This window comes from Galeopterus variegatus, unplaced genomic scaffold, assembly GCF_000696425.1.
Source record: "Galeopterus variegatus unplaced genomic scaffold, G_variegatus-3.0.2 Scaffold2083, whole genome shotgun sequence".
Classification (NCBI taxonomy): Eukaryota; Metazoa; Chordata; class Mammalia; order Dermoptera; family Cynocephalidae; genus Galeopterus; species Galeopterus variegatus.
The window spans coordinates 131822-145412 of NW_007728194.1; the positions used below are offsets into that span (position 1 = coordinate 131822).

General features: G+C 33.0%; 1 protein-coding gene across 1 annotated transcript in view; it reads left to right on the plus strand.

The window, feature by feature from the left end:
* Nucleotides 1–13591, plus strand: part of USP47 (ubiquitin specific peptidase 47) — a 121192-nt gene that overhangs the window by 74113 nt on the left and 33488 nt on the right. Inside the window, exons 9-11 of the mRNA XM_008580414.1 lie at nucleotides 9377–9472; nucleotides 9555–9707; nucleotides 12131–12298. Coding sequence (XP_008578636.1) covers nucleotides 9377–9472; nucleotides 9555–9707; nucleotides 12131–12298 — 417 coding nt within the window. The remainder of the gene's footprint in view (nucleotides 1–9376; nucleotides 9473–9554; nucleotides 9708–12130; nucleotides 12299–13591) is intronic.

Consider the following 13591-nt stretch of genomic DNA (forward strand, 5'->3'; position numbering starts at 1 on the left):
CTTGGTGCCTTTGTCAAAGATCAGCTGGCTATAGGTGTATGGGTTGATTTCTGGATTCTCTATTCTATTCCATTGATCAGTGTGTCTGTTTTTATGCCAATACCATACTGCTTTGGTTATTATAGCTTTGTAGTATAGCTTAAAGTCGGGTAATGTTATGCCTCCAGTTTTATTTTTTTTGCTCAGCATTGCTTTGGCTACGCATGGTCTTTTATTATTCCATATAAATGTCAGGATAGTTCTTTCCATTTCTGAGAAAAATGTCATTGGAATTTTGATGGGGATTGCATTGAATTTGTATATCACTTTTGGTAGTATGGCCATTTTCACTATGTTGATTCTTCCAATCCAAGAGCATGGGATATCTTTCCATCTTCTTGTATCCTATTTTCTGTCTTTTTGGTAATAATCATTGTAACTGAGGTAAATGATATCTCACCGTGGTTTTGATTTTCGTTTCTCTGATGATGATTAGTGATGTTGAGCATTTTTTCATATACCTGTTGAGTGTTTCTATATCTTCCTTTGAAAAATGTCTATTTAGCTCATTTGCCCATTTTTTGTTCAGATTATTTTCTTGCTGTTGAGTTGTTTGAGTTTCTTGTATATTTTGCAATAGTAATTACTTGTTGGATGCATAGCTTGCAAATATATTTTCTCCTATTTTGTAGGTTGTCTCTTCACTCTGTTGATTATTTCCTTTGCTGTGCAGAAGCTTTTAGTTTAATATAATCCCATTTGTCTATCTTTGCTTTTGTTGCCTGGGCTTTTGCTGTCCTCTTCATAAAGTCTTTGCCCAGCCTGGTGTCCTGATGCATTTCCCCTGTTTTCTTCTGATAGTTTCATGGTTTGGGGTCTTATATTTAAGTCTTTAATCCATTTTGAGTTGATTTTGGACTACGGTAAAAGATAAGGATCTAGTTTCATTCTAGTGCATATGGCTATTTAGTTTTTCCAGTACCATTTATTGAAGAGATTGTCTCTAATGAATACTCTCAGTGATTCTATCAAAAATCAGTTGGCTGTAAATACATGGCTTTACTTCTGGGTTCTCCATTCTATTCCATTGGTCTGTATGTCTGTTTTAATGCCAGTGCCATGCTGTTTTGGTCACTGTAGCTTTGTAGTATATTTTTGAAGTCAGTTAGTGTGATGCCTCCAGCTTTGTTCTTTTTACTCAGGATTGCTTTGGCTATTCAGGGTCTTTTGTGGTTCCATACAAATTTTAGAATTGTTTTTTCCTACTGCGAAGAATGTCACTGGTATTTTGAAAGGGATCACATTGAATCTGTAGATCTCTTTTGACACTGTGGTCATTTTCACAATATTAAATCTTTCAATCCAGGAACATGGAATGTCTTTCCACTTCTTTGTGTCTTCTTCAGTTTCTTTCCCCAGTGTTTTATACTTTTTCTTGTGTAGATCATTCACCTCTTTGGTTAAATTAATTCCTAGGTACTTTATTATTTTTTTGTAGCTATTGTAAATGGGATTGCTTTCTTGGTTTCTTTTTCATCTTGCTTGTTATTGGTATGTAGAAATGCTCTGTATCCTGCAGGTTTACTGAATTTGTTTATCAATTCTAAGAGTTTTTGGTGGAACTTTTAGGTTTTTCTATAGATCAGATCATGTCATCTGCAAACGGTGACAGTTTTGACTTTCTCTTCTCCAATTAAGATGTCCCTTTTTTTTTTTTTTTGCCTAAATGCTCTTGCTAGGACTTCCAGTAATATGTTGAATAAGAGTGGAGAGAGTGGGGATCCTTATTCTTCTCTTCTCCAATTAAGATGTCCCTTTTTTTTTTTTTTTGCCTAATTGCTCTTGCTAGGACTTCCAGTAATATGTTGAATAAGAGTGGAGAGAGTGGGGATCCTTATTTTGTTACAATTCTTAGAGGAAGAATTTTCAGCTTTTTTCTCCAGTCAGTATGATATTAGCTGTCAGTCTGTTAGAAGTACATTCCTTCTGTAGCTAATATGTTGAGAAATACTGTGGTTTCTCTTTAGATCACATATATCTTTTGCCCTTTACTAATATGTTGAGGGGTTTTTTGGATGTTGAATTTTACCAAATGCTTTTTCTGCATCAACGGAGATGATCATATGGTTTTTGTCCTTTATTCTGTTGATGTGATATGTCACATTTATTGATTTGTGTATGTTGAACCAGCCTTGCATCCCTAGAATAAATCCCACTTGATCATGGTGAATGATATTTTGGATATAATGCTGGATTCTGTTTGCTGGTATTTTGTTGAGGATTTTTGTATCAATGTTCATCAGGGTTATTGGCCTGTAGTTTTTCTTTTTTGTTGTGTCCTTATCTGGTTTTGGTTTCAGGGTAATGCTGGCCTTGTAGAATGAGTCTGGAAGAGTTCCCTCCTCTTCAGTTTTTTGGAAGATTTTGAGAACAATTCGTATTACTTCTTCTTTAAAGTTATGGTAGAATTCATCAGTGAGGCCATCTGGTCCTGGACTTTTTTTTTAGAGGGAACCTTTTTATTACTGATTCAATCTTGTTACTCTTTATTGTTCTGTTCAAGTTTTCTGTTTCTTCTTGGTTCAGTCTTGGTTTTGTATTTGTCCAGGATAATTTCCTTTAGGTTTTCTGATGTTTTGGCCTATAGTTGTTCATAATTATCTCTAATGATCCTTTTATTTCCATTGTATTAGCTGTGAGGTCCCTTTTTTAATTTCTGATTTTATTTATTTGAATCTCTTTTTTTTCTTGGTTAGTCCAGCTAATGGATTGTCATTTTTATCTTTTCAAAAACCAACATTCTGCTTTGTCCATCTTTATTATTATTAGTCTCAATTTTCTTTATTTCTGCTCTGATATTTATAATTTCTTGCCTTCTGCTAATTTGGGTTTTGGTTTGTTCTTTCTTTTCTAGTTCCTTAAGATGTATTGTAAGGTTGTTTACTTGAATTCTTTCTACTTTCTTGATGTAGACATTTCTTGATGTAAACTCCCTCTTAGTACTGCTTTGACTGTATGTTGTGTTCCTGTTTTCATTGTTTTAAGGAATTTTAGAATTTTCTTCTTAATTTCTTCTTTGACCCATTTGTCATTCAGGAGCATATTTAATCTTCATATATTGGTGCAGTTTCAAGAGTTTTTCCTGCTATTGATTTCTAATTTTATTCCATTGTGATCAGAGAAGAGATACATGATATAATTTTAATTTTTTTAAGTTTGTTGAGACTTGTTTTGTGGCTTAACATATGGTCAGTCCTAGAGAATGTTCCATATGCTTATGAAAAAAATATGTATTCTGCAGCTGTTGGATGCAATGTTCTGTAAATGTCTGTAAGGTTCATTTAGTCAGTAGTGCAGTTTAAATTCAATTTTTTTGTTGATTTTCTGTCTAGATGATTTGTCTAATGCTGCAAATAGGGTGTTGAATTCTCTAACTGTTATTGAATTGGAGTCTATCCCTTTAGATCTAATCTACTTGTTTTATATATCTGGGTGCTCCAATGTTGTGTGCATATATATTTGCAATTGCTATATCCTCTTGCTGAATTGACCCCTGTAACATTATATAACCTTTAGATCTAATCTACTTGTTTTATATATCTGGGTGCTCCAATGTTGGGTGCATATATATTTGCAATTGCTATATCCTCTTGCTGAATTGACCCCTGTAACATTATATAATGACCTTCTTTGTTTCTTTTTACTCTTTTTGACTTAAAGTCTGTTTTATCTGATGTAAATGTAGCTATTCCTGCTCACTTTTGGTTTCTGTTTGCCTGGAATATGTTTTTCCATTCCATCTGTTTCAGTCTATGTGTGTTTTTACAGTTGTAGTGAGTTTCTTGAAGGCAGCTTGTCACTAGATCTTGTTTTTTAAAATCCATTTAGCCAGTCTATATCTTTTAATTGGGTTATTTAGATCATTATATTCAAAGTTATTATTGATAAGTGAGGACTTAGTCCTGCTGTTTTGTTGATAGTTTTCTGGTTGTTTTGTATATCTTTTGTTCCTTTCTTCCTGTCATTGTATATCATCATAGTTTGGTGTTTTTCTGTAGTGATTAGGTTTGATTCCTTTTTCTTTCCTGTTTGTGTACCTGATTTACCAGTGAATTTTATCTTTTCATGTGTTTTCTTGATGGTAGTTACCTTCCTTTCAGAAGCTAATATTTATAACTTACTAATCTTATTTACAATTATCTTGGTGACAACCTTTTAGAAAGCTAGAGTAGGGAAGCTGTAGAATATATTAACATAGCTTTAACTGGTTTCTGAGTCTGAAGGATAATGGCAGCTGCCTGAATCTGAATCTGAATTTGAATCTGAATATCTCCACACATTCTTCAAAAAAACCATAGACTAAAAAGAACACAAATGAAATGCAACTAACCCATACTTTCTGCATTACCAGGAGACAGAGAATACCATGAACTTCAAATTACCTATAAGGAGCAAAGTAAACACATAATTCCAACAGAGCTTCCACTGCTACTGCAAGTCTATATATGTGGAGAGTATAGAGTGGGAAGTTTAAGAGACTGTGAAAACAAAGAATGGGGATTGAAGGACTTAAACAAAACAGGGACAAAATCACCCTCAAAAAGTGGAGGTACAACAGTAAGTGCCAAAATAATGAACATAGTCTGGGATGTGGTAGTTTATAGCATCAGCTACAGGGAAAAGGTTTAATAATGAGAAGAATTCAAAGTGGCAGCCTTGGAGGGAATTCATGTCTGTGGAAGAATGAGGTAAATGGAGAAGCATTGATACCCCTTAGAATTATAGCAGTAAAGAAAAAACAAGAAGAAAGAGAAAAATTAAGGGTCCTGCAAAAATGGAAGATACCAACCTCTCCTCTCCCATTACTCATTTAAGAAACAGTACTCCACTAAACTAGCAAAGAATGTGCCCACAAATTAAAAAACGCTGTTCACAAAATGACTAGCGTAAAAAAAATTAAACTTACACAGCACCACTGTTAGAAGAAAACAGAAAATCTGTATTAAAGCTTTTCAGCTGATGACTCCCCTCCTCCCAAAAAATAATACTTCAGGAAAGTAAGTATGAAATTGAATACTGTTTACACAGTATTCTACACTGAATTAAATGTTCTCAAATGAGCAAAACAAAATTTGATATCCAAAAATTTAAGAAGATAAATGGATAAAAAAACAGGAAGAAATGCAGTGGGAGTTCATCAAGCTCAGGAAAGAAACTGAAGAAAAAGCTATGTTAGAAATGAAGAAGAAATTACAAAATGCTCAAGAGAGAATCAAAAGAATGACAATCTGGGCCGACCCGTGGCTCACTTGGGAGAGTGTGGTGCTGATAACACCAATGCCATAGGTTTGGATCCCTATATAGGGGTGGCCGGTTAGCTCACTTGGGAGAGTGTGGTGCTGACAACACCAAGTCAAGGGTTAAGATCCCCTTACTGGTCATGTTTTTTTTAAAAAAGAATGAAAATCTAGTGAGGGACATTGAATGAAAATAAGATAAAGAAGTAAAAAGGATCTCAGAAAAAATAATTGAAAGGGAAGAACCACAAAGGAGGTCCAAAATAATGGGAGTCTGTGAAGAAGAAAAACCAGTGGAACAAAACTGATGGTCAAAACTATAATCTAGAAAAACTTCCTGGGACTAAGGGAAATGTTAAATCTGCCTTTTGAAGTACACATTATATACCTGGAAAAATTGACCTGTAATGATGAACTCAGAGACAAGTTTTAGTAAATTGTTAATCTTTAAAGGTAAATTGGGCTGGCATCATACTTCTGAAGAGCAACATGCAAAGCATAGCAACAGAGTAGCAATTTCAGGAAACTCAAGGAAAGAAAGCACAAGCCAAGGATTTGATATCCAGTCAAGTTTTTCTTCAGTTATGATGTCTATTAAAGAACAATTTTGAACATTGAAGAACTCATTGGATATTGTATCCATGGGCTATTGAGGAGTTTATTAGAAAATGAGCTTAACTAAGAGATCACTGGGGAAGCTTCAGCAAAAGTACTGGGTGCATTTAATATAGTATATTGTAGAATTAAAGACTAAATAAAACAAGGTTGGGGACATGGGTAGAAGAAAAGAATGAAATGTTATATGTTAGACAAAGTACAAATAGGACACTTTTAAAAAGGAGAAGAGGGAGAGAAAGGGAGAGTAGAAGACACAAAAGTGTCTCCCACTTTTGTGTGGGTGGGAGACAAAGGTTACTGTTTAAAACTGGCAGACCAGACACTAAAAACTTAAGAAAGAAGCAAGGGGGAGGGAAAATATAAAGGTCTGCTGTACCATTTCTCCGCCTTGGCCGTACAGCAGGAGTGGGAAGTTTAAGAGACTGTGAAAACAAAGAATGGGGATTGAAGGACTTAAACAAAACAGGGACAAAATCACCCTCAAAAAGTGGAGGTACAACAGTAAGTGCCAAAATAATGAACATAGTCTGGGATGTGGTAGTTTATAGCATCAGCTACAGGGAAAAGGTTTAATAATGAGAAGAATTCAAAGTGGCAGCCTTGGAGGGAATTCATGTCTGTGGAAGAATGAGGTAAATGGAGAAGCATTGATACCCCTTAGAATTATAGCAGTAAAGAAAAAACAAGAAGAAAGAGAAAAATTAAGGGTCCTGCAAAAATGGAAGATACCAACCTCTCCTCTCCCATTACTCATTTAAGAAACAGTACTCCACTAAACTAGCAAAGAATGTGCCCACAAATTAAAAAACGCTGTTCACAAAATGACTAGCGTAAAAAAAATTAAACTTACACAGCACCACTGTTAGAAGAAAACAGAAAATCTGTATTAAAGCTTTTCAGCTGATGACTCCCCTCCTCCCAAAAAATAATACTTCAGGAAAGTAAGTATGAAATTGAATACTGTTTACACAGTATTCTACACTGAATTAAATGTTCTCAAATGAGCAAAACAAAATTTGATATCCAAAAATTTAAGAAGATAAATGGATAAAAAAACAGGAAGAAATTGCAAACATCATATTAAAATTCAGTGTAGGCAAGAATTTGTTAGTGGATGCTAAAATCAAGGGTGGAAAGTTTGCTAAAGCTCAGGATTTTTGCATGGTCTCCAGGTGTCTCTTTACAAATTGCTTATAGGCTGCAAGGGGAAAAATAATAACTATACAATGGGGAACTGGACTACACCTTGACCAGGTTAGTAATGTTAGTATCACCAATGATGAAGTGAGGGACATCATGGCCTTGCGACTATGATACCTTTAGAAGGACACATCATTACTTATGTAATAGTCTAGCAAGGAATGTATAAAATGAACCTAATAAGAACAGCAGACAAACCCAAATTGTGGAACGTTTTGTAAAATAACTGGCCTCTGTTCAAAAATATTAATGTCATGAAAGAAAGAAGGACAGGCTTTAAAACCGTTCCAGATTAAAAGAATCTAAAGAGACAGCCAAATGTAACTTGTGACCCTGGATTAGATTTTGTACTAAATGGTGGAGAAATGCTACTGTGTTACTAGGGTAGTTGACAGAATTGGAATAGGGACTGACAAAATTATCTATCAATATTGAATTTTACTCAGTTTGATAACTGTACTGTTTATATAAGAATATTTTTATTTTAAAAAAGTTATTGAAATATTAAATGGTAAAGCATGATGTATGAAACTATTTTCAAATGGTTCAGAAAAAAATACATAATGATGTCTGGGTGGGGGGATCAAGCAAAGGTAGTAAAATGTTAAAAAGTTGATGAGATTGAGTAAAGAGCATTTGAGAGTTCTCTGTTCTTTAAACTTTAAATTATTTAAATTATTATTTAAAGTGTTTTTAAAAAGATATTCCTAGCTGTGAATTATAAGCCAGAGACCAGTACACACATGTCTTAGTTTAGTAGAGTTTGAGTTACATAATTTTCTTAGTCACCCCGAACACACTTTTTTTTTTAAGATATTGAGTGTTTTACCAGTTCAAATTACTTCTGTTTGGAATACCTGACACGTCTTAGTTTAGTAGAGTTTGAGTTACATAATTTTCTTAGTCACCCCGAACACACTTTTTTTTTAAGATATTGAGTGTTTTACCAGTTCAAATTACTTCTGTTTGGAATACCTGACAAATTTGGTATCAGTCTGTGTTAAGCTATAGGTGTGATTTTCTTTAAATCTTCTTTTTCTCTGTTATGCTTTTACATAATTTGGCTTTTTTCATTCTTAAAATATGCTTTAGAGAAAAAAATTATGTTCTAAATGTGTTCACTCCTGTGACCTCCGGTAAAATGACTTGGTCATGTGGAAAAAACCCAGCTATTTGATTTCTTTGTATTCTGAGAGCAAAATAGGAGATGGGATTAGAATATCTTTTCATATTTTTATCTTTTTCCAAAGTAAGCTGTATTAAACAATATGTGGATAGTAGTTTTATAAGCTTTGCCAGCTATTTTGCAGCTAAGTCCATTTTGCCAGATCAAGCTTCTTTATCTTTGGAGGAACAACTTGTTCTATATCAAAATAAAAGTCTTTTAAGACACTTTCGTCTTAATGATTTAATTTTTTTCTTTATATGTAATCAATATTGTCAGTAGTTCTTCTTAGACCACGTATAAAGATTTAACATCAGATGAAATTTGAGATTATGCATGCAATCTTATATATAGTACTAATTTTTTAATTGTGAAAAACCAGTGGTTAAAAATTAAAATAAAAATATTTTTATGCCCTCTGATTCTTCAACAGTGTTTATATAATACTGTTTCTGCTTCTTTACTAAGGCTGTATGGAGAAAAGAGAACCACATGGTTCTGTTAGGTGAATAGTCTGGGAACTTGCATTGTATATATTTTCAAATGGAGCAATATCTCACATGCGGTAAAAAGGTTGTGCAGTGTTTTTCATTCTTTACTATTAGTGCAATGGTGCATTACCAACTGACCCTAACTGTAGTGATTAAATATAATTATATGATAATATAATATGTATGGATAGTGTGAATTCTTCAGAGGTCAGTGTTATTTACTGTGTAGTTTTAAAATGCCTCCTTCTATAAGAAGATTGAAGTGATACATGTAACTGCTTTTCTAAGAAGTATGGAATTACATTTTAATCTAAAGATCGAAGGTTTTTTTTCTGATTATTTAGACAAAACACTACAACGTAAATAAAACTTACGTGGAAATGACCTGTGATGCACAGTATTAAGAAAGGCAAATCTTGTGCAGAATGAAATAATTTTTTAATTTAGTTTTTATAGTGATAGCATTATTTTGCTGTTGATAATTTTTTTCTTTGGTGTATTTTGAGTTTCTGATTTTCTAGTCACTCCCCTTTTATCTATTTTGATAATTGCACTGTTTTACATTTAGGACTTTGTCATTAACATAATATTTTACATAATCATAAATGTATTATTTTTCTAACTAGGAAGAAGCATTGCATGCATTTATTCAACCAGAGATCCTGGATGGCCCAAATCAGTATTTTTGCGAACGTTGTAAGAAGAAGTGTGATGCACGAAAGGTAAATGCCATGTAAGATTAATACTTAATTATCTGAGATAATATTCAGTATTCATTAGGGTCCCCCCTTTGTTTTTTTTTAGGGTCTTCGATTTTTGCATTTTCCCTATCTGCTGACCTTACAGTTGAAAAGGTTTGATTTTGATTATACAACCATGCATAGGATCAAATTGAATGATCGTATGACATTTCCCGAGGAACTAGATATGAGTACATTTATTGATGTTGAAGATGAGGTAAATATTTATTATATTTTCTCATTATAAAATTTTTTTTATTAATCCACTTTAGTCAGTCATGTTTAAGAGGTATTTGTGGTAACTTACTACTGATATCACTTAGACTCTTGATGGAGGCTTTTCCTTCCCTTATTTTCTAACACTGAGTTCTATAAAAATAATTAACTTCGTATAAGCTTTTCTTGAGCACAGTAAATTATATTTCAAATATTGTCATTTGGTCAGAGTAATTTATGATTCTCTTTGAAAATACAATAAGGATCTCAACTCTGGACTTTCTTGAATTTGAGTGGTAATCTGATGTTTCATACTTTCTTAGTTATTGAAACTAGTCTACAGGTGGGCTGTACTTTTGTTTCTGATATATAATCACAGAATATATGTATATAGGAATGAATGAATGAACAAACCGATTATCATGGACTTAATTTCTTGTATTTGTATCTTAATATCTAGTGCCTTTTCAAGGATTAAAGTGTCTGAGTTATTCCTACTTAAGGTTTGCTAGCTCTTAAATTGTCTAAGTTAAAAAGCTAGAAAATGCAAGGTATTTTGGCAGTTTTCCCCTTTCTATTAGATTTTTAAAATTCGCAACTTTATTTAAGTGACTTTGAAGGACATGTGCAATGCTCTTCAGTTTCTTTCTACTCATTGGCCTCCCAGAGTTCTCTGGTTCCTCTAGCCTTATTAAAAAAAAAAAATTTACAATATCCTCTGTTTTTTTGGAAACTCTTTTGATTTCATTACATGGAATATTTACAATCACTTAGCATAGTTGTTACAGAAGGATAAATCTTTATTATTCTCATAACTACCATGAAGCATTTTTTCTTATTGTGACTGATTGCTGTAGTTATAAAAATGTCTTTTCCCAGGAACTCAAAAATAGTTTTGAACATTCATCAAGTTTTATTTAGTACTGTTAAGTACTAAGAAGCACTGTGGTATAAGATTGCATGTTTTGGGCCTAGCTAGATGTGGGTTTAAATTCTTGTCCTTCTACTTGCAAACTTTTTGACCTTGGATAATTCATGCAACCTTTCTAAGCCTCATTTTCCTAGCCTGTAAAGTGAGAATAGTCATTGTTTTTTATAGTTTTTGTAAGAAGATGCTTTAGATGAAGTATGAGGGTACTTCAAAAAGTTTGTGGAAAAATTGAATTAAAAGATAATATGAATCCTTCCACGAATTTTTTTAAAGACCCCTCTTAGATGTTCATTGAATAGTTAATTATTACTGGATAACATTTTGAAAGGTTTAATTAAAATAATTTCAGACATTTGTGCTTAAGTTAGGAAGTGTACCCAAAGTATGCCAAGCTTTCAAAGGAGATAGTCTTTGTAGGATTCCTACTCAAATAGCGATTAGTATTAGATTGGTCTTCTGTATATGCCAGATACATTTCTTATAAAGGGAAGTCTTTTCCAAAGGAAGAATACCTAGATATAATGTTTGGCAGGATCTTCTTAGGAAGCCCTAGATCTAGTTCTTTGGAGAAGAGATGTTTTGGGTTAGTTGGCAGAGCTTCAGGAATTATCTTTTTGGTCTTTTTTGTGTGAGATTCTAAAGTTGGTTTTCATCTTCATTTTGCCTTGAACCAAAACTTTCTTGAAAGGTTAAGATGGTATATTAGCTGCAGTCTGTACAACAAAGTTCTTGGAATAAAGTTTGTGTCTGTTATATTTTGCTTGATTGATTCAAGAACTTCTATGCAATCCCTTACACATAGCAAGAGCCTGTGTCTAGGAGAATTCTATAACTAAGTAAAAACATTTTTAGGTATGTATATAAGATGTTAAAGGGAAAGAGGGGAAAGAGTTGTTTGAGGATTTTTAAGAAGGAGAATTCTCCAAATTAAATTTGTGTGAATGTGCTTTAAAAACCATAAGGAAGGGTATAATTTGCTATTGTTGCATTTCTACCTCCTATGCACTAGAGTGTAACGTTCTTGAGGATAGATACAATGACTTTTTCTAATTATTTAATACCTAACACAATGATAAATTGAATTAAACTGTTTGTTCAAGAAAATAAATGGTATTCTTTGGGATTTCAGAACAGAAGCTCATTAGTGAGCTCGGTTTCTGTGCTTCTGTAGATTTTGCTGAAAGAAATGGTAATTTTGTATTGTTACTTTGCAACAGTAAACATAAATGGGATTTAATAGAATTCTGAATCACTAAGTTGTATTAGAATTTTAAGGACATAACAGAAATGCTTTTAAAATACTATTTGCTTGTTTAATTTTACTTAAGGCCTCAGTTTTTAAGAGAAAGTCAATTTACTTAAAGTAATATAAATACTTATGTTAATAGGAATATGTTAAATTATGTGAAAATGCAGTATGCAGGTAAAAAGTTTTGCTGAATATATTTTCCTTTATTTCACTTATAATTTTAAGATAATTATGTCTTCTTAAGAAATCTCCTCAGACTGAAAGTTGCACTGACAGTGGAGCAGAAAATGAAGGCAGTTGTCACAGTGATCAGATGAGCAATGATTTTTCCAATGATGATGGCGTTGATGAAGGAATCTGCCTTGAAAGCAATAGTGGAACTGAAAAGATTTCAAAACCTGGACTTGAAAAGGTACCTTTTATAGTTTATAGTTTTTAGTTGAAAGAGAGAATAAAGTAATCTCTGAGCTGCTATGTTAAATACCTCATGTAAGTGAAATCATATAGTATTTGTCTTTTTTGTGTCTAGCTTATTCCACTTAACATCATGTTCTCAGGGTTCATCCATTTTGTAGCATATGTCAGAATTCTGTTCCTTTTTAAGGCTGAATAATATTCCATTGTAAGCATGTACTGCATCATTTATCATTCATTGACACTTGGATTGCTTGTGGCTGTTGTGAATAATGCTGCTATGAACATGAGTGTGCAAATGTCTCTTCAAGACCCTACTATCAATTCTTTTGAGTATATACCCAGAAGTGAAGTTGCTGGATCATGTAGTAATCTTACTTTTAATTTTTTTTTTTTAGGAACTGCCATACTGTTTTCTATAGTGGCTGTAGCATTTTACATTCCTAGGATGAGTGCATGAGGTTCAAGTTTCTCCATTTGCTCACCAATGCTTGTTATTTTCTGCTTCTTTCTTTCTTTCTTTTTTTTAAATATAATGGCCATCCTAATAAAGTGTAAAGTGATATGCATTGTGGTTTTGATTTCCATTTCCCTAATAATGAGAGATATTGAGCACCTGTGCTCTTTGGCCATGTGCACATCTTCTTTGTAGAAATATCTACCAAAGTCCTTTGCCCATTTTTTAATTGCATTGTTTATTATTGTTGTTGAGTTGTAGGTGTTCTTTGTTCTGTATACTAATCTCTCATCAGATATACGGTTTGCAAATATTTTCTCCCATTCAGTAGGTTGCTTTTTCACTCTGCAGATTATTTTCTTTGCTGCACAGAAGTTTTTAAGTTTGTTGTAGTTCCATTTGTCTATTTCTGCTTTGGTTGCTTGTGCTTTTGGTGTTATATCCAAGAAATCATTGCTAAATCCAATGTCAAGAAGCTTTCTTTTGTTTAAGTCTTTAATCTGTTTTGAGTTAATTTTTGTAAATGATATAAGGTAAGGATCTAATTTCATTCTTTTGCATGTGGATATCCCCTTTTCTCAGCACTATTTGTTAAAGAGACTATCCTCTGCCCATTGTGTAGCCTTTATTGACCATATATGTGAGGGTTTATTTCTAAGTTCTCTTTTCTGTTTTATTGGTCCATATATTTGTCTTTATATCAGTATCATACTGTTTTGATTGCTGTGGCTTTGTAATATGTTTGAAATCAGGAAGTGGGAGGCTTCCAGCTCTATTTTTCTTTCTCAAGATTATTTTCGCTATTTGGGGTCTTTTGAGATTATATATGAATTT